A 21956-nucleotide genomic window follows, 5' to 3' on the forward strand; every position below is an offset into this window, starting at 1 on the left:
GCGCTGGGACACGGGACAGCGGTGACACCGCCGTGTCCAAAGCGGGGCCCAGGGCTGGGGGCTCCGGAGGGGTTCCCAAGGGGGCGATGCCGGGTCGGGGTCCCTCTGGGCGGTTCCCAGATCGTAGGCTCTCGGGGGGTAGGGTCGTTCCCAGGCGGGCTTCCCAGGGCCCTGCATCCCCCACGCACCCCGGGGGTCCCATGGCCCTGCCCCCCCGCACCCCTCACCGGGGCAGTTGTCCTCGTCGCTGCCGTCCCCCGTCGTCGGCGGCCGTCGCAGAATGGGGGGACGGACACAGCGGCCCCCCCCGCACTGGAACTGCCCCGGGCCGCAGCGGGGGACGCAGCCTGTGGGGACGGGACCCCCGAGTGGGCACGGGACCCCCGATCTGGGGCACAGAGAGCTCTCTGCTCCTCGGGGACTCCCGAGCTGCGCCCACCCCCGAATCCGTGGTTGCCGCTGTGGGGCACAGACGCCCGGGGTTGAGGGGCTCAGGGACCCTCAATGTGGGGCACGACCCCCGGGTTTGGGGGGTTCAGGGGACCCCACTATGGGTTCTCTAGTTCCCCAAGACCCCAAATCTCGCCTCCCCCCATTGCCAGGACCCCCCGAGCCCCCCGTGCTCACTCACCCCGCCTCATCCGAGTCGTCCCCGGGGGGCAATCGAGGCGCCCGTCGCAGACCCGGGCCGGGGGAGGCAGCGTCCCCGGCACAGGCGAACTCGGGGGGGGCGCAGGCCGGCCCGGACACCCCCCTCGTCCCCCGTCGGGGCAGTGGTGACCCCGTCACACCGGCCCCCCAGGCAGGCAGCGCCCCCGGGCAGCGGGGCTGCTGGGGGTCGCAGGGGTCGCACAGCTCGTCCGAGCCGTCCCCGCAGTCGTCCTCGTTGTCGCAAGCCGGCGCCCGGCCGCATAGACCCCCGCCCCGGCAGCGGAACTCCCAGGGGGCCAGCCCGAGCGGCGGGACCGGGCGGTCGGGGCAGCGCCAGCGCCCCTCCAGGCACGTGCTGCAGGCGGGACACGGGGGCCACTCGCGAGGGGCGGGGGGACCCCCGATCGCGGGTGTCCCCATGGCCCGGTGTCCCATTCGGCGTCCCACTGTCCCAGCATCCGCGGTCCTGGTGTCCAGGGTCCCATGTCCCGGAACACCAGTGTCCCATGTCGCGGTGTCCCACTGTCCCATACCCCAGTGTCTGTGTCCCATGTCCCCCATGTCACAGGATTCCCAAATCCCGTGTCCCGACACCCCCGCTGTGCCAGCACCCCAGCACGCCCTAGCCGGGATCCCAGTATACCCTATACACCATGTACACCAGTGTCCACCAGTGTAACCCAGTGTCCACCAGCGCCTCACCATTGCTGCAGCCCGGGTCACGGTGGCCCCGGCCGGGAAGGCGAAGCCGTCCCAAAAGCTGGGACAGGCGGGGGTCCACGCACAGCCCGTCTGCGGGGGGCACAGGGGTGGCACCGTGCACCCCAGAACGCCCCGGTCCCCCCCCGCCTGTCCCCAGCCCCCCCAACCCCCCCGGGCGCTGTGCCCCCCCCTCACCGTGCAGGACCCGCCCGGGGGGCAGAAACAGCCCTCGAGCACCCCAGGCCCCGCACTGCTCGGGGGGTCCCGGCCGAGGTCGCGGCAGTGGGGGGGCAGGGGGGGCCGCAGGGGTTTGTACTCCTGCCCCCCCTCGACTGCAGGGCTGCAAAGATCGGGGTTATTGGGGGGTTATGGGCGGGGCTGGAACCCCCCACTCCACAGCCCTAAACACCACGCGGGGCTCTGGGCCCCCCCTCAGCCCCACAGTCCTAAGGGGGTGCACAGCCCGAACCCTCCCTCCCTGTCCAAAACTCCCTCGGGGGGTTCCTGCACCCCTCCCACCCCACGGCATGGGACCCCCCCATGCCCCCAACCCCCTGTCCCCCCCGGGACACCCCGTACCCCAAAGCCCCACGTACCCCCGGACCCCCCCGTGTCCCCCATACCCCCGACTCACGGCACAGCCCCTGCGGGATGAGACCCCCGGGACCCCCTGCCCCCGACTCACGGCACAGCCCCTGGCGGATGAGACCCCCCCGGACCCCCCGGTGCCCCCGACTCACGGCATAGACCCTGGCTCCGCCAGCGCGGGCAGGCTCTCCCCCGCCGCCCGCACTCCTCGGCGTAGGCGCCAGGGCCGTGCACAGGCACTCGCAGTCCCCGCCGCTGTCACACCTGCGGCACGCGCCGTGGACACGGCCCGGGGCTCCCCCCGCGGCTTGGGGCCCCCCGAGCCCCCCAAACTCACCCGCAGGCGTCGAACACACCACTCGTAGAAGCGCTGGGCGGCACCAGCTCGTGCAGGGGGCGAAGAGCTCGTGCCGCAGACCCCGCAGCGACCCCGCGCCCAGGCCGAGCGCTGGGGGCTCTCCTGGGGGGACACCCGTCACCCCCCCGTCTCCCCCATGCGGGACCCCGCCGCTCCCGGGGCCCCCCTGCCTCCCGTGTGCCCCCCGGCACGGTCTGTACTCAGCTGGGGCTGTCCTGTCAGGGACACTCCTTCAGCCCCCGCGTGTCCCCCCCCGGCCCCCACTCCCCCGTGTCCCCCCCTTGTCCTGGCTCAGGGCAAATTCTGCGGGAATGGCGGGGTCAGCGCGCCCCGATGCGAGGGATGAGACTTCAGGAGAATCTCAGCACCTCCGCGCTCTCCTCCCCTATTTTGGTACCCACAATGTCCCCCAATGTCTCGTGTCCTCTGGTGTCCCCCCTGCCAGCTCCTGTGCCACCCTGTCTGTCCCCTGTGTCCCCCTGCCGGCGCCCCGTGTCCCCCCGGCGTCCCCACCCAGTTCTCGTCTGCCCCTGTTAATCCCCCCCGTGTCCCCGTGTCCCCGCACCTCGCAGGGGTGCGGCCGGTGCCCGTCGCCTCGGGCAGAGCGGGCTGAGGCCCACGAGTCCCCGAAGATCTCGGGGTGGCCTCGAGGGCCCCGTCCCGGCTCCCAAATCGTTCTCGGCGTCGCCGTCGAAGTTTCCGCAGAGCCCGGCCAGGCGCCCGCGCAGCCGCGGGACACACCACGTACACGCGGGTCCCTCGGCACGGCGGGTGGCACCGGGACCCCCGCGGGACCGATGGCACCCCGGGTCATGCACCGCGACCCCCGCACGGTGACACCGCCACGGCACCACCACCCCCAGGGACCCCCCGATAGCCCCCCAATATTGGGGATCCCACCCAGGGTGTCACCTCTGCCCCACAGCACGGCCACCCCCGTGTCCCACCCGTGTCCCCCGGGTCTCACCTCCGTCCCACAGCACGGCCACCCCCCGTGTCCCCACCGTGTCCCCCCAGTGTCCCCCCGTGTCCCCCGGGTCTCACCTCCGTCCCACAGCACGGCCACCCCCCGTGTCCCCACAGTGTCCCCCAGTGTCCCCCCGTGTCCCCCGGGTCTCACCTCCGTCCCACAGCACGGCCACCCCCAGGCGCGTGAGGAGCAGCAGGAAGAGCCCCGCGCGCTGCAGCGCCAGCCCCGAGCCCCCGAACACCTTCGGGGGTCGCACGGCCACCCCGTTCACTGTCACCTCCCGCCCTGCCGGTGCGGCAGCGAGGGTCATCCCCGCGTGTCCCCTCATGCCCCCGTCTTCACACCCCACCCTGCCACCACGGGGCTGGGGTGTCACTGTGGGTCACCCCGCCACTTCCCCGTCCACTTCGTGTCCCCCGTGACCTCCCGTGTGTCCCCCGTTGTCCCCTCGGGTCCCCACCCTTTGCAGCCCACACCCTACCCTAGCCACGATGTCACCGTGGGTGTCCCCGTGCGCTCTCCATGTCCCACTCACCCGCAGCATGTGCACCACGGTGTCCCCCATGTCCCCACTGTCCCCAGTGTCCCCCATGCCTCACCTCGCAGCATGTGCACCACGGTGTTGCCATGGCCACCACCACGGACTTGGTGCAGGTGACGCCGGTGGCCCCGCAGGGGACGTTCTCGGCGGTGACAGCGAAGAGCCGCTGGCCTCGCGCGCCAGCAGGTACTCGCAGTCCCCCGCGAAGGTGAAGGCGCGTGCCCGTCGAAGGTGACATAGTGCGGGTCCCCCCGTGGCCACGCAGGTCCCCGCGCACTCCTCGCGCCCGCAGTGCCACCGCTGCCCTCTGCACACGCTGCGGGGACAGGCTCGGTGCCCACCGCGGGGCTGGGCAGGGGGTCCCCGAGGGGGCTGGGGATGTCCCGGGGGGTCCGGGGGTCCCACCAGGTGTTGCAGTCGCGGGTGATGGTGGCGTTGGGCGGGTACAGCTGCCCGCCGTGGTGACAGGGACACTCGTCCGGCGACACGCAGCGCCCGTCCTGCAGCAGACCGCGGTGAGGGGGGCTCGGGGGGGCACCCCCACCCCCCCGGGGGTGTCACCCACCAGGAAGAGGGTCCCGGGGGGACACACGCAGCCGTCGGCGGGGCCGCCGCAGGTGCCCGAGGGCTCGGCAGGGTCGCAGCGGCGCAGGCAGGAGCCCGGAGCGTGCAGCAGCCCCGGGGGGCAGCGCGGGGCGGGGGGACACGGGGCGGGGGCGCAGCGCCACGACCCCCCTGCGCACACACTGCGGGGGGGGGCGAGGGACCCCCGGCCGATTGAGACCCCCTCGGCGGGGTCCCCCCGCCCCCATCTCCAGAGCCCAAATTCCACCGAACCCCCCGAGCCCCAGCACCTTCCGAGACCCCCTCATCGGGGTCCCCCGAGCCCCAGCCCCCCCATTCTACTGAGACCCCCATCCCGCGGTGCCCATGTCCCCATCCCCACCCCTCATCCCCCCAAATCCCGCTGAGCCGCCTCAGCAGGGTCCCTGCACCCCCATTCTCACCTCCCAGCACCCAAATCCCAGCCACCCCCATGCCCCAGGAACCCACAGCCCACCGAGACCCCCGGCGGTGCCGGAGCCCCGTTGCTGTCCCCACGGTGGGACACGGGACGAAAGCCCCCCCGTCCCGCGGGGTGTCACACCGGGCTGGAGGGTTTTCATCACGTGTCACTGTCACCGCCACATTCTGCCCGGGTGACCCTCGTCCTGTGGGTGACCCTCCAGCCCCCCAAGGGTTCCCGCGCCCCCCAAATTCCCCCGGGACCCACCAGGCCTGGCAGCCGCGGCGGATGCGGGCGCCAGGGGGGAAGAGGCGGGCGCCGCGGGGACACGGGCAGGCGGCGGGGGGCACACACTGCCCCCCCTGAGCCAGCAGCAGCCCCGGGGGGCAGCGACAGCCGGGGACGCAGAGGGTGTCCGGAGGGGGACAGTCACTGGCGTTGGGGAGCTGTGAGCAGGAACGGCCGCACGGACCCCCACAGTCCCGGTACTGCTGCCCCCCGGGACACGGCTCGTCTGGGGGGAGTGGGGGGCAGAGTCACCTCCTCATCCCCCATCCCATCCCAAATCATCCCAACCCATCGATCCATTCCACTGATCCCATGCCATGACATCCCATCCCATTGTGCCATCCCATTGATCCCATGCCATGCCATCTCATTATCCCATCCCATCCCATCATCCCATCCCCTGATCCCACTCTCCCACCCCATTACCCCATCCCGATATCCCATTACCCCATCCCATTATCCCAATATCCCATTAACCCATCCCCCTATCCCACTCTCCCACCCCATTATCCCATCCCATTATCCCAGTATCCCATTCTCGCATCCCGCTCTCCCGTCCCACCGCAGAGGCTCCGGTTCCTCCACGCCAGCTCGCTGCCCTCCCGGGCGCACTCCCGCCCGTAGGCGCCCAGGGCGGGGCACCGGCAGCGCTCCGGTTCCTGCTCCGGGCACGAGCACACGTCCCAGCGGCACAGCTCCACGAACGGCTCCGGATCCACCGCGCGGTGACACGGCTGTGCCGGGCAGGGGACATTGTCACAGCCGTGCCGCCTGTCCCCGCTCCCGCCGCCCGGGCCTCACCTGGAACGGCGGCGCCAGGAGCACGGCGCAGGCGGCCTCTGCGCGCTCCCGGCGCCCGGGGAAGGCGGCGCAGGGCTCGGGGATGGCGGGGCCGAGCGCGGGGCAGGCTCCGGCCGCGCGGAACGCGTTGGCGAAGGCGGCGACTCCCGGCTCCACGTCCCCCGCCGGAGTCGTGAACTCGTCGCGTTGGTCCCCGTTAAACGTCCCGCAGAGCCCCCGCACCTGGGCGGAGCAGGGCGGAGCCCCTCACAGCCTGATCCCACCGGGACCCCACCCCATGGGACCCCACCCCAACGGGACCCCACCCCACCGGCACCCCCATCCAAACGGGAACTCATCCCACAGGGACCCTCATCCCACCGGGACCCCATTCCACCGGGACCCCCATCCAAACGGGAACTCATCTCACAGGGATCCTCATTCCACCGGGACCCCATCCCACCGGGACCTCCATCCCACCGGGACATCCCGGGGGTCCCGCTCACCGTGCCGGCCATGGCGGGCTGCAGGGTGATGAAGATGTCGGGGGTCCCCAGCCCCCAGAGCAGGTGGGCGTCGGGCACCTGCAGGTGCAGGAAGGCCGAGGACGCGCGGCGGATGCTCAGCTCGGCACCGGAGAAGGGCAGCGTCACCTCCCGCCCGGCCACTGTCACCTCCCCTGGGGGCGACAGCAGTGGCACCGTAGGGGACCCAGCGTGGGGACATCAGGGACGGGCACTGGGATGTCACCCACCGCCGTGGGGACAAGGGGGATGGGCACAGCGATGAGACCCTGCGCTGCCACAACCCCAGCGGGGAGCGGGGGTGACCCCGGCCCTGCCCAGGTGTGTCACCTGTGCCGTGCAGCCGAGCCGTGGTGCGGGCGGTGGTGACAGTGAGGCTGCGGGGACAGCCCGAGGACGGGCGGCTGGCGCAGGGCTCGTGCTCGGCTGTGACCAGCAGCCGCCCCGCCACGAAGTCCTGGGGACAGAGACACGGTGACACCGCCCTGTCACCCCGGCCGGCACCCCCCCAGCACCCCCTCAGCCGCCGCAGCGGCCACCCCGCCGTGTCCCCCGTGTCCCCCGTGTCCCCTCACCTCCACCAGGGTGTGGGCGCAGGGGGCCGGCAGGGAGAAGCGGCGGCGGTCGAAGGTGACAAAGTGACGTCCCCCGAGCACCGCGCACTCGGCCGGACAGCGCTGCTGGTCACAGCGCCAGCGGCCGCCCTCACACGTGCTGGGGACAGCGGGGACACCGGTCAGGGGAAGGGGGGACACTGCAGGGAACACCGGGGTGACACCGCAAGGGACACCAGCATGGGGGACACGTCGCAGGGGATAATGGGGGACATGTCACAGGGAACCTGCCATGAAGTGGGACACGCTACAGGTCCCCGGGGTGAGGGGACATCACGCAGGACACCAGGATGGGGGGGACACCCTCAACGCCCACCAGCGGTGCCCCCCCAGCCCGGCGCCACGCACCAGCGGTTGCAGCGCTGGCGGATGCTCTGGCCGGGCTCGTAGCGCTGTCGCCGGTGGTGGCAGGGGCAGGCGGCGGGGGGGACGCAGCGGGGCCCGTCGCGGGCCAGCCCCGGGCCGCACTCGCAGCCGCTGTGACAGTGGCGGTGACACGCGCCCCGCTCGGCGCCGCCCGCCGTGGCGCAGGTGACCGGGCACAGCGACACGCAGTCCGAGAAGCGCTGCCCCGGGTCACAGCGGCGCTCTGCGGGGAGGGGACACCTCGGTGGCACCGGGGACGCCGCGGGGAGGGGGCGGGGACGGGAGGGGACCCCCCCAGTTCGCACCGCAGAAGCCGGGACGGCGCCAGGGGACGTGGAGCTGGCGGCGGGAGCACTCGCGGGAGTAGGCGGCGAAAGTGTCACAGGCGGCGGGGGGCGGGGGACCGGCGGGGGGCTGGGGAGGTGACAGGGGGCCGGGGGATGGCAGGGGAGCGGGGGGTGACACGGGGTCCCCGTCCCCGCACAGCAGTGCCACACACGCTGCGTAGAACCCGCTGGGGTCCACCTGGGGGAGAGCAGCGGTGAGAATCCTCCAAGACCCCCCAGAACACCCCAGAACACCTCAGGACCCCCAGGACACCCCAGGACCCCCAGGGATGCCCAAAAAAACCCTGGAATTTCCCAGACCTTCCAAAACCTCCCAGAGTCTGCTGGGACCCTCAGGACACCCCAGGACTCCTGACCCCCTTGAGCCCCCCTTGGAATCTTCCAGAACCCCACAGGAAGCTCCAAGAGTCCCCAGGACTCTCCGGAATCTCGTGGGACCCTCCCGGACCCCCCCCCCGGACCCCCCAAACCCCCCGGGGCCCCCTGACCTCGCCGTGGCACTGCCGGAAGGGTTGGGCCAGCAGCCGCCCGCACGTGGCCACCGCCGCTGCCACCTCAGCTGGGCCACAGCTGGTGCCACCCTCCGGCACGTCCCTGCATGAGGGCTGAGCCGGGGGTCCCTCAGCGCGCGGGAGACCCCCAGAGGGCACGGGGGGGTCACCCTGGCCCCTCAGGTACCTCTGTGCCGGCCCCTGGAACCTTCCAGGCGTTGCCAAAGGCGGCGGCGAAGGCGGCGATTTCCCCGTCGGGGAGCACGAAGTCGTCTGGGGGACAGGGGTGGGGACATGGGCCTGTCCCTGTCCCCCAGGCAGGGGGGGACCATGGGCGTGTCCCTGTCCCCTCAGGTGCCCAGGGGGTGGCACTGGGCGGGTGGCACTCACCTGCAGGGTCGTCGGTGTAGGTGCCACAGAGCCCCCAGGTGGCACCGCGCAGTTCCGGCTCCGCTGTCACTGTCACCGCCAGGTGCCGGTCCCAGGCCACTCGCACGCCCAGGCTGCTGGCCACGGCCACCCAGTCACCTGGCCAGGTGACACCGAGCCCTGCGCGAGGGGAGTGGCACAGCGATTCCGGTGGCAGTTGATTGATCGCCGTGTCCTGGCAGGTGTCACTGGGGGCTCTCCCCCCCCCCTCCGCCCCAGGTGAGCTCACCTTTGTGCAGGTAGGGCCGTCCCTGCGGCACCGCGGCCCCGTTCACCGACACGTTCTGTCCCTCGGCCACCACCGTGTCCGTCCCGAAGGTCATGTGCAGCACCTGCGGCGGGGGTGGCACGGGGACACTCAGGTGTGGCACGGGCACGGGGCCGGGACACTCAGGTGTGTCACGGTCACCAGGGATGGAGCCGTGGTTGTGCCACCCCAGCCCCCATCCCAAACCCCATCCCGGGTCCCATCCTGGTTCCCCAACTCACCTCAAACCCCAAATCCCATCACCCACCCCTGCTCCTAGCCCCCATCCCACCGCTGGAAACAGGAGCAGTGACCCCAATGACCCACCCTGTCCCCCAAAGACCCACTCTGTCCCCTCCAAGTGACCCATCCTGTCCTCACTCGGTGTCTGGGTGTCCAATGGTGACACCCCAGGAACTGTCACCCCCCATATTCCCAGTGTACCCCCGCCGTATTCCAGAGGTGACTCTGTGTGTCCCCCCCATGTGCCAGGGGTGACTCTGTGTGTCCCCGCCGTGTGCCAGGTGTGACTCTGTGTGTCCCCCCATGTGCCAGGGGTGACTCCAGTGTCCCCCCCCATGTGCCAGGGGTGACTCTGAGTGTCCCCCCCCATGTGCCAGGGGTGACTCTGTGTGTCCCCCCCCGTGCCAGGTGTGACTCTGTGTGTCCCCCCCGTGCCCCCCCCCCCCCCCCCCGTGCCCGGTACCCGGGGGTGTCCCAGGCCGATGGTGACATCCCAGCTGCCGTCGGTGGCGGTGGCCAGGCTGTACCGGCAGGAGCCCCCGAGGCCGAAGTGCCGCCCGTCGAAGGTTCGGAACCGCGACCCCGCCCAGGCCTGGCACGTGGCCGGGGGGCTGCGGAGGTGGGGGGACCCCCCGTCCCCGGCCAGGGGCAGGCGGGTGCAGGGCAGGCAGGGCCCCTCGGTGTCCCCGCTGTCCCCGCGGCGCCAGCTGTGTCCCCAGGGGTGCCGGCAGCACTCGGCGCGGCTCATGGCGCTGCCGTTGTGGCTCCCGGCGCTGTCCTGGCACTGCCAGGCGCTGAAGCAGCGGCCCCGGGAGCCGGGACCTGCGGGACGGGGACGGCGGGTGGCACCAAGGGCTGCAGGGGGTGCCACGAACCCCAGCACCCAGCCTGGCACCCGCGGGGGGCGGCACAGTGAGGGTGTCACAGCGGGAGTGACGTGCTGGGAATGTCACTCATCCCAACTCCCAGTCCCCATCCCAGATCCCAGATCCCATCCCTGATCCCAGACCCCATCCCTGACCCCAGATCCCATCCCAGTTCCCACCCCAGCTCCCATTGGGGATGGCACATGGGGACACCCCCGGGTGCCACCCCCGTGTCCCCCCCTCACCCTCGGTGCAGCGGGGGCCGCTCCAGCCGGGACAGCAGCCGCGCTCCGTGCGGTTCCGGGTCACGGGCTGCACTTCAGGGGGGCTGCGGGGACAGCCCGGGGTCACCCGGTGCCACCCCGTGTCCCCCAGTGTCACCCCAGTGTCACCCCAGCGTCACCCCGGTGTCCCCCGGTGTCCCCCGGTGTCCCCCGCTCACCGGTAGATGTAGCAGAGGGAGGGGTCGCTGCCGGGGTCCCCGGGGCCGTTCCCGCGCTCCCGGCGCGTGCGGTCCCGGTCCAGGCGCCACCCGGCCAGGCTGTACTGGTACAAACTGGGACACGGCACCGCCGCCTCGCGCCGCGGCGACACCTCCCGCTGCTCCGTCACCAGCGCGGGCCGCTCGCACCAGCGCCTGCGGGCACGGGAGCGCTGGGGAGCACTGGGGAGCACTGGGGTACACTGGGGAGCGCTGGGATCCACTGGGGTGCACTGGGGTACACTGGGGTACACTAGGGTACACTGGAATCCACTGGGGAGCACTGGGGAGCACTGGGGTACACTGGGGAGCACTGGGGTACACTGGGGAGCGCTGGGGAGCACTGGGGAGCACTGGGGTACACTGGGGAGCGCTGGGGAGCACTGGGGAGCGCTGGGGTACACTGGGGAGCACTGGGGAGCACTGGGGTACACTGGGGAGCACTGGGGAGCGCTGGGGTACACTGGGGAGCTCTGGGGAGCGCTGGGGAGCGCTGGGAAGCGCTGGGGAGCACTGGGGAGCGCTGGGGAGCACTGGAATCCACTGGGGAGCTCTGGGGAGCGCTGGGGAGCACTGGGGAGCGCTGGGGTACACTGGGGAGCACTGGAATCCACTGGGGAGCTCTGGGGAGCGCTGGGGAGCACTGGGGTACACTGGGGAGCTCTGGGGAGCGCTGGGATCCACTGGGGAGCGCCGGGGAGCGCTGGGGTGCACTGGGGTACACTGGGGAGCACTGGGGAGCGCTGGGATCCACTGGGATCCACTGGGGAGCACTGGGGAGCGCTGGGGTGCACTGGGGTACACTGTGGAGCACTGGGGAGCGCTGGGATCCACTGGGGTGCACTGGGGAGCACTGGGGAGCGCTGGGATCCACCCGGGATCTGTCCACAATCCATCCAGGATCTATCCAGGATCCATCCAGGATCCTCCCGGGATCCAGCAGCGTCCAGCACAATCCCAGTCCAGCTCCCAGCCCAGCATCCACCAGGGATGCATCCCAGCTCCTGGCACCCATCCCAGCACCCACCCCACTCCCACCACCCATTCCCAGTTTCAGTCACTGATCCCCGTTTCGCACCCACAATTCCCAGTTCTCTTTCCCAGCTCCCACACCCATTCCCATTATCCACTCCCAGTTCCCATTCCCATTCCACATTCCCAGTTCCTATTTCCCATTTCCCATTCCCAGTTCCCATTTCCCATTCCTCATTTCCCATTCCCTGTTCCCATTCCCACTCCAAGTTCCCATTCCCCATTCCCATTCTCAGCTCCCACACCCATTCCCAGTTCCCACACCTATTACCATTCCCAGTTCCCCATTCCGCATTCCCCATTCCCATACCCCATTTCCCAGTTCCTCACCCTGTGGCTGCCCCCACGGCTGTCACCCACAGCACCGCGGTGGCCACGACGCCCCCGGTGGCCCCCGGCCACCCCCCTGCGGCCATGGCGGATCCCGGTTCCCCTGGAAGAGTGGCATCGGGTGACTCCATTGTCACAGCTCCTGGGGTGTCCGTGTGGCCACCCCAGTGCCACCCACCCCAGCGCCACTCACCAGCCCCGGCTCTGGCACTGCCCAGCGGCGCCGGCATTTATGGGAAGTCCCCAGAAGTGCCACCAGCTGCGGTGACACCGATTGGGCACAGCTGGCGGCTTGGGGGGGAAAGGTGACATCAGGGTGACATCTTCCCGTTTCCCGGGAGAAGGTGACGGTCTGGGACATCCGGGATCGCCACGGGGACACGGATGTGGCAGGACAGCGGGTCCTGGTCACGCTCAACCCCCGTGTCCCCCATCTGTGTCCCCTGTGTCCAATCTGTGTCCCCGGGTGTCCCGTCTGTGTCCCCTGTACCCTTCCCCGTGTCCCCGCGTCCTTGTCCTCTGTCCCCTCTCGTCTCCTGTGTACCCCCAGCCCCGTGTCCCCCCATATCCCGGTCCTGTGCTGTCCCATGTCCCCCCCGTGTTCTCCATGTCCCCGGGTCTATCCCGTGTCCTTGTCCCCATGTCTGCCTGAGTGTCCCCAGGGCCCCTGGTGTCCTCATGTCCCTGACCGTGTCCCCATGTCCCTGGCCGTGTCCCCCCCATGTCCATGTCCCGTGTCCCCCCCATGTCCATGTCCCGTGACCCCCGATGTGCCCCCCATGTCCCGTGTTCCCCCGTGTCCCCCCATGTCCCTGTCCTGTGTCCCCACATGTCCCCCACCCATGTCCTTGTCCGTGTCCCCTCCAAGGAGGACACCCGGTACGGCACGGGCGTGGGGGGACACGGGGACACTGAGGTGACACGGAGGGGACACGGGGGGACACGGAGGTGACACGGAGGGGACACGGGGGGACGCGGAGGTGACACGGGAGCCGCGGGCACGGGGGGCGGTCCCGGCGGGGCGGGGGGACCGGCGGCCACCGCGGGGGGCGGGGCGCGGCGGCGGCGGCGGCGGCGGAGGGACCGGGGGGCCCCGAGGCCACGGGTACGGGCGGGACCGGGACCGGGATCGGCACCACGACCGGGACCGCGATCGCGACCGGGACTGGGAGGGGGAGGGGCAGGAAGGGCGGGGGGAGCGGCGGAGGAAGGGGCAGGATGGGAGGGCGGGGACGGGAAGGGGAGGGGGGGGCACGGAGGGGACAGTGGGGTGAACAAAAAGGGTTTGGGGGGGCACGAGGCGGGACTGAGAGGGCTGGGGCGCAGCCAGGGGGCCCAGACGGGGCTGGGGGGCGAAAAGAGTTTGGGTGGGAGTACGGGGGGGCGCAGGGGGGACCGAGAACAGGGGTGGGGTGGCCGTGAGCTGCTGGGGGACCGGGACGGGGACACCACTACTCGGTTCACCCCAGGGAATCCCACGGGACCCCCCCGATCCCTGCGAGCCCCGCCTGACCTCCCTGAATCCCCCCGAGCCCCTGTGACCCCCCCGGACCCACCGGGCGGGGGAGTGGGGATCCCCACCGTGCCCTGGGTACGTGCCCGGGGGTCCCACGGATCCCGAACCCCCCGGGTGTGCAGGGGGACCCTAATTCGGGTCTGGGGGGGCTCACCCCCTGCCCCCCCACCGCAGGTCCCCCGGTGAGCAGGATGGAGCCGGAGGAGATGGAAGCACCGGGATGTACCGGCTCAGGTGGGGACTGGGGGGCTCCGGGTGGGGGCTGCGGGGTCCCGAGGGCTCGGGGCCACCCCTGAGTCGGGGAGGGACCCGTCTGTGCCTCTTTGTCCCCCCAGCGTGGCTGGTGGTCCCCAAGGCGGAGGTGACGCCCGACGGTGACAGGGATGATGCACAGGACCCGGAGCTGCACGGCTCAGGTGAGGGACACGCTCAGGTGAGGGACACGGCGGGGACACCGGCGCTGCCAGGCATCCCCTGGGGCCACACGGTCACTGTCACCCTGTCCTGGGGCTGGTGGCAGCGCTGGGTGTTTGGGGGACGGTCACCATGTCCCCAGGGCCAGAGACTGTGCCAGGTCCTTGAAGTGACGGTCACCGTGTCCCTGCTGCCATCGGCCTTGCTGGTCACCGTGGCTGTGCCAGGACACGCCGCCATTGCCATGTCCCCTCGCTGTCCCCGCAGGGCAGTGGCTGGTGCGGAAGGTGAAGGTGGAGGAGGAGGAGGATGAGGCCGAAGCTTGGGCACCTCAGCCGCTGCCCGGCGCCGTCCCCCCCGAGCCCGCCGGCACCCCGGGCTGCAAGGCGGAGGAGCCGTGCCCAGAGGAGCTGGGGTACGGGGCGCTGCCGGGCTGGGCGCCGGGGCCGCGCCTGGACGGGATCGGCATCGGGATCGGCTCCGGGATCGGCATCGGGATCGGCTCCGGGACGAGCCCCGGCGGCGCGGGGGGCGGGCGCTGCTCGCAGCCCGGCCCGCGGCCCTTCTGCTGCCTGCAGTGCGGCAAGGCGTTCGGCAAGAAGGCGCACCTGACGCGGCACCTGCGGGTGCACACGGGCGAGCGGCCCTTCCCCTGCGCGCACTGCGGCCGCCGCTTCCGCCAGCGCATCCACCTGCGCTCGCACCTGCGCACGCACACGGGCGAGCGGCCCTACCCCTGCCCGCGCTGCGCCCGCCGCTTCCGCAAGAAAACGCACCTGGACCGTCACCTGCGCACGCACACCGGCGAGCGGCCGCACCCCTGCCCGCGCTGCGCCCGCCGCTTCGCGCACCGCCAGCACCTGCTGCGCCACCTGCGCCTGCACGGGGAGCCGGGCCCGGGGCTGGGACACCGGCACGGGGATGGGCACGGGGAGCCGCCCCCGGGGCTCGGACACTGCCCCGGGCACGGGGATGGGGACAGGAACGGAGACGGCCCCGCCGAGGAAAAGCCACTGCCCTGCCCCGGCTGTGAGATGAGCCTCAGCTGGAAGCAGAAGCAGAAGCAGCTGGGGCTGCCCACGGGAGCGCTGCCAGGAGCTGGGAACGGGCACCTGGACGAGCACCGGGACGGGGACGGGGACGGCGCTGCTGAGGAGAAGCTGCTCATTTGCCCGCAGTGTGGAACGGCGCTCACCTGGAAGCAGAACTCGTCACACTTGTGGCAGCACTTGGAGAGCCAAGCCCTCGGCTGTGCCCAGGACCCCCTGCAGCCCCCCCAGGACCCCCAGCACCCAGCACAGGCGCCCACGGCCGAGCGCCCCTTCCTGCAGGACCCCCAGCTCCTGCCACAGGTGCCCGGTGCCAACTGCAGCAACAGCTGTGCCCAGGACCCCCAGCCCCTCCTGCAGCCCCCAGCACCTGGTGCGCAGGACCACCAGCACCGGCCGCAGGTGCCCAAACGTGGCTGTGACCAGGACCCCCCGCAGGTGCCCCCCGCCCAGCGCCCCTTCACCTGCCCGCAGTGCGGGCGCGGCTTCGGGCGCAAGGCGCACCTGGCGCGGCACCTGCTGGTGCACTCGGGCACGCGGCCGCACGCCTGCGCCCGCTGCGGCCGCCGCTTCAGCTCCAAGACCAACCTGGGCCGGCACGAGGCCGTGCACACCGGGCTGCGCCCGCACCGCTGCGCCCGCTGCGGCCGCGGCTTCACCCGCAAAACGCACCTGGAGCGCCACGAGCGCACCCACGGCACCGGCACCGGCACCGGCACCGGGGCGGGCACGGGGGCGGGGGCGGGCGCAGCCAGCGCTGCTGCTGGCACTGCTGTCACTGGGTCCCCGCTGAGCTGGCCAGAGCCCCCCACCCTGTGCCCCTGAGCGCCAGGAGGTGCCAGCGGGTGCCGGTGGTGAATGCTTGGCGCTGCCGTGTGCTGGGAGGTGCCAGGGGACCCAGGGACTGCCAGTGCTGCATCCTTGGCACAGCGGGATGTGCTGGGATGTGCCAGCGCCTCCAGCACGGCCGGAGGTGACCCCTCGGCACTGGGAGGTGCCAGGAAGGGCCGGTGCCACATCCTGAGCGCCGGGATGTGCCGGGGCCCCGGCAGGGGGATCCCACAGGATGCTGCTGGCCCGTTCTGCCTGCGGCAGCGGCGCAGGAGGAGCCGCCAGAGTTGTGGCCGGTGGCTGGAAAACCCCCGGGGAGGGACAGGGGAGTCCCAGGTCGGGCACGGGACGGGGGGTCCCGGCGGTGGCGCAGCCGTGGGCAGGACACCCCGGGAATGAAGCCGAACTGCCAATAAAGCCGATTTTTGGGAACTTTTCGGGGAGCCCGGGACGATCTCGGGCGGGAGGACAGGCCGGGGTCGCCGGGGGGCGTGGTTTGAAGAAGGGGGCGTGGTCAAGCGAGGGGCGGGACTGTCGCTCGTCCTAGCAGGGCAGGGGCGGGACCATATCCCCATGGTAACGGGGGGTGGAGCCTCGTCCCCATGGTAGCGGGGGCGGAGCTTTGTCATCATGGTAACGGGCGGGATCTCGTTTCTATGGCAACGGGGGCGGGGCCTTGGGGCCGCCGGGAGCTGCCGTGCGGTGAGAGCGGGGGGGGGGGTGGGGGGATTTGGGGAATTTGGGGGGTCCTGGGGGACGGAGAAGGGCGGGTGGAGTGGAGGGGCTCGGGGGGTGTCACGGGAGCAGCGGGGCGGTGACAGAAGGGTCCGGGAGCTGCGGGGGAGATACCGGGGGTCTGTGGGCTCGGGAGCCAGGTCTGGGGGTGTAACGGGGGGAAAGGGGAGGCCTGGGGGCACCGGGGCTGGAACACGGTGGTTTGGGGGTGTTGGGGTGCGGGGGGGCTCCCCATGGGCTCTGCACCTGTCCCTGTGCCCCAGGTTCCCCCCCGATACGCCCCACGCGTGTCCCCTGGCCACCCCAATAGCCTTTGGGTCCTACACGTGTCCCCACACCCCCGAGATCACCCCAGATGCGTCCCACATATGTCCCTGCACCCCAGTTCCCACCAAGATGTGTCCCACACATGTCCCCGCAGCCCAGGTCACCCCATAGCCCTAGAGACGCTCCCCAGTGCCACCCGCACCCCCTTTCCCTGCTCAGGATCCCCACGGGGATGGGGGGGCGCGGGGAGGAGGAGGTGACACCCCCTAGATGTGCCCCATGTGTGTCCCTGTGCCCCTGCACACACCACACGTGTCCCCACATCCGGGGGGTTCCCAGTGCCACCCCAGCCCCTCTGTCCCCCAGGAGCCCCTGGCAGGGATGGAGGGGCGCGGGGAGGAGGCGCCGGAGCCGGAGCTGTCGGATCCATCGGAGGAGGAGGAGGAGGAGCCGGAGCAGGAGGAGGAGGAGGAGGAAGGCTCCGGGGTGCGGGTGACCCCGGCGCTGCTGAAAGCCGCCACGGGCGAGTTCTCTCTGGAGTCCATCCTGCTGCTGCAGCTGCGCGGCCGCGGCATCGCCCACCTGGGCTGCCTGGCCGACTGCTCCAACCTGGAGTGGCTGGACCTGTCGGGCAACGCCATCGCGGGGCTGGCGCCGCTGGCCGCGCTGCGCGCCCTGGCCGTGCTCAACCTGGCGGGCAACCGCGTGGCGAGCGTGGAGCCGCTGCGGGGCTGCCGCAGCCTGCGCCGCCTCAACCTGGCGGGCAACCGGCTGCGCAGCCTGCGCCAGCTGCGCTGCCTGCGCTGCCTGCGCCACCTGGAGAGCCTGCGCCTGCGGGACCCGCGCGGCGACCTGGGCAACCCGCTGTGCGCCGCGCCCGCTTACCGCGCCGCGCTGGCCGCGCTGCTGCCCGGCCTCAAGGCCATCGACGGGCAGCGCGTGGCCGGCCGCGGCAGCGAGCTCTTCCGCCTGTGCGGCGAGCTGGACGCGGCGCTGGACGGCGAGGCCGAGCCGGCTGCGGCCGCCGCGGTGCCGCCGGCGCAGCCCTGGGTGCAGGCCGGGTTCTGGGAGCCCCCGGCGAGCCGCAGCGCCGTGCTGGAGGAGGCCACGCGGCAGCTGGGCCAGGCCCTGCGCGAGTGCCGCGAGCTCGGCCACCGCGCCGACCACTCCATCGCCCGCGCCCGGCGCGCGCTCGGCCGCCGCCACCACGGCGACATCGGCGGCGACCTCCGCGGCGACCTCCCTGGCGACCTCCACGGCGACCTCGGCTTCTGAGCGCGGCACCGGCACGGGCGGGACACCCCCCGGACGCGCCCCCAGAGCCTGGAGCCTGCGCTGCCTGAGCCGTGGGAGCCCGAAGGTGGGAGTGGAGAAGCCCCAAAGCCACCACAGCTCAAAGCCACTGCCATCTGAGTCACAGCACCCCAAAACGGGGGCAGGAGAACCCCATGAGCCACTGCAGCCTGAGCTTGGGACCCCCAGAGCCATCACGAGTCCAGCTCCTTCATCATCTGAGCCACAGGACCCCCAAAACGGGGCCAGGAGAACCCCATGAGCCACTGCAGCCTGAGCTTAGGACCCCCAGAGCCATCACGAGTCCAGCTCCTTCATCTTCTGAACTGTGAGACCCCAAAAACAGGTCCAGGAGACCCTCAGTGCCACCCCTGCCCAGCTTCCTTTTCTTAGCCAAAGATCCCAAAACTGGATCCAGGAAAAGTCCCAGAGTCCACTCCGTCACCGCCAGCCCCCCAGAGCCACCACGAGCCTGTGTCCCTCATCTGCTGAGCTGTGGGACCCCCACGCTGGAGCCAGAGTCCCCCCAGAGCCCCCACAGGATCCCCAGGGGACACCAGAGCCCAGCCCCGGCTGTGGGACGTCTTGGGGACACGGGGACGTGGTGGCACTGTGCATTAAACATGTCCTACCCGCCAGTGTCCCTCTGTCCTGTCCCTCAGGGGTCTCTCCACTGCTCACGTCCCTGTGTCACCCTGGGGACAGCAGGTGACACAACCCACCCACCATGTCCCTGTGTCATCCCTGGGGACAGCAGATGACATGGAGCCCACCTGCCATGTCCCCGTGTGTGTCACCCCTGGGGGTGACAGGGGTGGCATTGAGAGCCGTGACAGCGGAGCCAGCGCTGGGTTTATTGGGGAGCAGACACAGGTGTGGGGGGGGGACGCGTCCAGGACCCTCCTGGGTCACACGGTGCTGGGAGGTGACAAGCAGGACAAGCCAGGACCGCGGTGGCAGCAGCGTCCGTCGGTGCCGTGGTGCCTGAGCGGGGACACGGAGCGGGGAGGGGGGGCTGTACGGGGTCCCTGTCCCCAGCGCGGGGGGCCCGCGGTGCCCGTACCCACCTAGGCTGGCAGCCCCCGCGAGAAGGCGAACATCCCGGGCAGGTAGAGCGCGTCCCCGCCCCGTCCCGCCTCCTCCACCGCCCGGCACTCGGCCTCGTCCCGCTGCCGGATCTCCTGCGGGCACAGCAGCGGCTGGCAGCGCGTGGGGACGCGGCGGGACGCGGGGGGCGCGCCGGGGACACCTCACCTTGGCCGCCAGGTGGTGGCTGGGGCCGCAGTTGTGGTACTTGTCCAGCACCTTGGGGACGTCACTGGTGTCGAACTTGTAGCAGGCCAGGCAGGTGGGCTTCCGCTGGGGGGGGACACGTGGGATGGGTGTCACCCCCGGGGTCTGCGGGAGGCTGAGGGGCTGGGTGACCCCTGGGATGTCCCCAAGGGAGAGGGGACACCCAGGGACGGGCCCAAGGGATGGGGGGACATTCAGGGATGGGGCCCTATGGGGGAATGGGATGTGCCCGAAAGGATGGGGGACAGCTCAGAATGTGTCCTGAGGGAGGGGGTGACACTCCAGGAAGTGCCCAGGGGAGCAGGGACACCCCGGACCCCTCACCCGGCTCTCCAGCACCCGGCAGTGCCGCTGCGGCGCTCGCTTCCGACACGTCGTCTGCGCCAGCCCCAGGCGGAGCTGCACGAAGGTCCCCGAAGGATCCTCCTGCGGGAACGGGGCTGGCAGGGCGGGGCACAGCCCCCCGCAGCGACCCCAACCCCCTTAGTGACTGCGAACCCCACAGACTCCCAGGAAAATACAGCCCCCGCTGAGACCCCGAACCCCAGGAGCGACCCCAAGTCCTGCAGGAGAGCCTGAACCCCACAGAGGCCAACCCCTGAGAGGGATCCCAAACCCCAGGAGGGACCCTGAGCCCTGGGAGGGATCCTGAACCGTGGAGACCCTCAGGGAAATCCATCCCAGGAATGACCCAAGGGTGGCTCCCAGATGGGCAAGTGGCCCAAAGCGGGGGGTCCCTGGAGTCCTGGCCTGCCCCAGGCACGGGACAGTGCCCAGGGCACCCCGGGATGGACCCGGCTCCGGGGGCACCGGGATCAGCTGGGATCTGTTAATGAATAACCGAGCTCAGCCGGGCCAGGGGGGCGAGCCTGGGGCAACCCAGAAACCCCGATCCCCTCAGCACCCAAATAATGCCTGTGGGACACCCCAATCCCCTCAGCACCCAGATACTGCCTGTGGGACACTCCGATCCCCTCAGCACCCAAATACTGCCTGTGGGACACCCCAATCCCCTCAGCACCCAGATATTCCCTGTGGGACACCCCGATCCCCCCCTCAACCCCCGCCTCTGTTCCCTTTGGGACACCCCACACGCTCCCCATTCCCCCGCTTCTACCAGATCCTGAACCCCAATCCCAGTCCCCAATCCTGTTGCTCCCACGCTCCATGACCCCGTTCACCCCCTGACCCCCACCCTGACCCCTGAACCCCAAACCCCAGATCCCAATCCCTGCCTACCCCCTCCATGCCCCCCTCCACCCGCCGTCCCCCTCCCCATCGCCCCTGGGCCACCCCCGCCCCTCCCCGAGCCCCTCCCCATTCCCGTGGCCAAATCCCGGTGCCCAAATCCCAAATCATGGTGCCCAAATCCCAAATCCCGGCTCCCGGTGCCGAATCCCGGTCCCGGTGCCGAGTCCCGGTCCCGGTGCCGAATCCCGGTCCCGATGCCCAGTCCCGGCTCCCGGTGCCGAGTCCCCGTCCCGGTGCCGAGTCCCGGTCCCGGTGCCGAATCCCGGTCCCGGTGCCCAGTCCCGGTCCCGATGCCCAGTCCCGGTCCCGGTGCCCAGTCCCGGTCCCGGTGCCCAGTCCCGGTGCCGTGCCCAGCCCCGTTCCGCACCCGCTCGATGACCCCGTCCACGTCCCGCTCCTTGAAGAGGAAATGGACGTTGCTGCGCCCGTGGAAATATTCCAGCACATCGCGCACCACGCGCCGCTGCAGCGGCGACTGGCCCGCGGCCACCGCGGCCACCGCGGCCCCCGCCAGGGCGAGCGGCAGCCACAGCGACACCGGGAGCCTCATCCCGCCGAGCGCCGCTGGATCCGCGGGCCGCTGGCGCCGGGCCGGCATCAGCCCATTTCCTGGGATCTGCCCCCAAATCCGCCCCCGGCGCCGTGACCCCCCCACCCGCGGGCCGGGGGAGGGGCTGGAACGGGGGAGAGAGCCCGGAACGGGCTAGTGACTGCGGGGAACGGGGTACTGACTGCGGGGAGTGGGCTGGTGACTGCGGGGAGCGGGCTAGGGACTGCGGGGAACGGGGTACTGACTGCGGGGAACGGGCTAATGACTGCGGGGAGTGGGCTGGTGACTGCGGGGAGCGGGCTAGGGACTGCGGGGAGTGGGCTACTGAGTACAGGGAACGGGCTAATGACTGCGGGGAACGGGCTAGGGACTGCAGGGAACGGGCTAATGACTGCGGGGAGTGGGCTAGTGACTGCGGGGAACGGGCTAGTGACTGCGGGGAGTGGGCTAGTGACTGCGGGGAACGGGCTAGTGACGGCGGGGAACGGGCTAATGACTGCAGGGAACGGGCTAATGACTGCGGGGAACGGGCTAGTGACTGCGGGGAACGGGCTAGGGACTGCGGGGAGTGGGCTAGTGACTACGGGGAGTGGGCTAGTCACTACAGGGAATGGCGTCGCGGGCTGGGAATGGGCTACTGAGTACAGACAACGGGCTACTGATTGCGGGGAGTGGGCTAGTGACTGGAACGGCTTCACGGGCCGGGAATGACTCCTGCCCCCGGGAACGGGCTCCAGGCCCCGGGAACACCCTCCTGCTCTTCCAGCTGTCCTTGTACTGGGGGCACTGGGACTGTACTGGGGACATTGAGGGGCACTGGGGGGCACTGGGGCTGTACTGGGGAGCACTGGGGACACTGAGGGGCACTTGGGGGCACTGGGGACACTGGGGAGCACGGGGGCT

At 71.3% G+C, this 21956-nt stretch overlaps 4 protein-coding genes across 4 annotated transcripts; 2 read left to right on the forward strand and 2 right to left on the reverse strand.

Moving 5' to 3' along the window:
• Positions 1-223: 223 nt before the first annotated feature.
• Positions 224-11940, reverse strand: LOC306816701 (SCO-spondin-like; the record flags this gene model as incomplete). The annotated part of the gene is given in 36 exon segments (XM_079333132.1): positions 224-459; positions 632-688; positions 691-708; positions 711-1006; positions 1343-1443; positions 1549-1685; positions 2094-2159; positions 2162-2205; positions 2279-2293; positions 2295-2401; positions 2920-3040; positions 3042-3057; positions 3420-3554; positions 3869-3898; positions 3901-3972; positions 3975-4029; positions 4032-4061; positions 4063-4126; positions 4216-4310; positions 4376-4556; positions 5084-5330; positions 5667-5838; positions 5906-6127; positions 6391-6563; positions 6739-6865; positions 6984-7122; positions 7371-7611; positions 7694-7913; positions 8224-8340; positions 8414-8499; positions 8617-8775; positions 8885-8987; positions 9609-9967; positions 10191-10339; positions 10454-10675; positions 11855-11940. Coding segments are annotated over 36 exon segments (4698 nt in total).
• Positions 11941-12945: 1005 nt separating this feature from the next.
• Positions 12946-15703, forward strand: ZNF467 (zinc finger protein 467). The gene is made up of 4 exons (XM_079333131.1): positions 12946-12959; positions 13545-13604; positions 13706-13786; positions 14052-15703. The coding sequence occupies exons 2-4, from the start codon at positions 13562-13564 to the stop codon at positions 15656-15658; spliced, it is 1731 nt and encodes a 576-aa protein (XP_079189257.1). The 5' UTR covers positions 12946-12959; positions 13545-13561; the 3' UTR covers positions 15659-15703.
• A 1303-nt stretch (positions 15704-17006) lies between these two features.
• LRRC61 (leucine rich repeat containing 61) lies at positions 17007-17941 on the forward strand (the record flags this gene model as incomplete). The annotated part of the gene is made up of 1 exon (XM_079333133.1): positions 17007-17941. Exon 1 carries the CDS (start codon positions 17048-17050, stop codon positions 17939-17941), a length of 894 nt encoding a protein of 297 aa, XP_079189259.1. The 5' UTR covers positions 17007-17047.
• Positions 17942-19002: 1061 nt separating this feature from the next.
• On the reverse strand, positions 19003-21074 carry RARRES2 (retinoic acid receptor responder 2). The gene is made up of 4 exons (XM_079333141.1): positions 20871-21074; positions 19577-19678; positions 19214-19318; positions 19003-19140 (listed from the first exon to the last, which is right to left on the reverse strand). Exons 1-4 carry the CDS (start codon positions 21051-21053, stop codon positions 19027-19029), a joined length of 504 nt encoding a protein of 167 aa, XP_079189267.1. The 5' UTR covers positions 21054-21074; the 3' UTR covers positions 19003-19026.
• Positions 21075-21956: the final 882 nt, after the last annotated feature.

The sequence above is a fragment of the Erithacus rubecula genome (assembly GCF_903797595.1).
Source record: "Erithacus rubecula genome assembly, contig: scaffold_816_arrow_ctg1, whole genome shotgun sequence".
In the NCBI taxonomy this organism is placed as follows: domain Eukaryota; kingdom Metazoa; phylum Chordata; class Aves; order Passeriformes; family Muscicapidae; genus Erithacus; species Erithacus rubecula.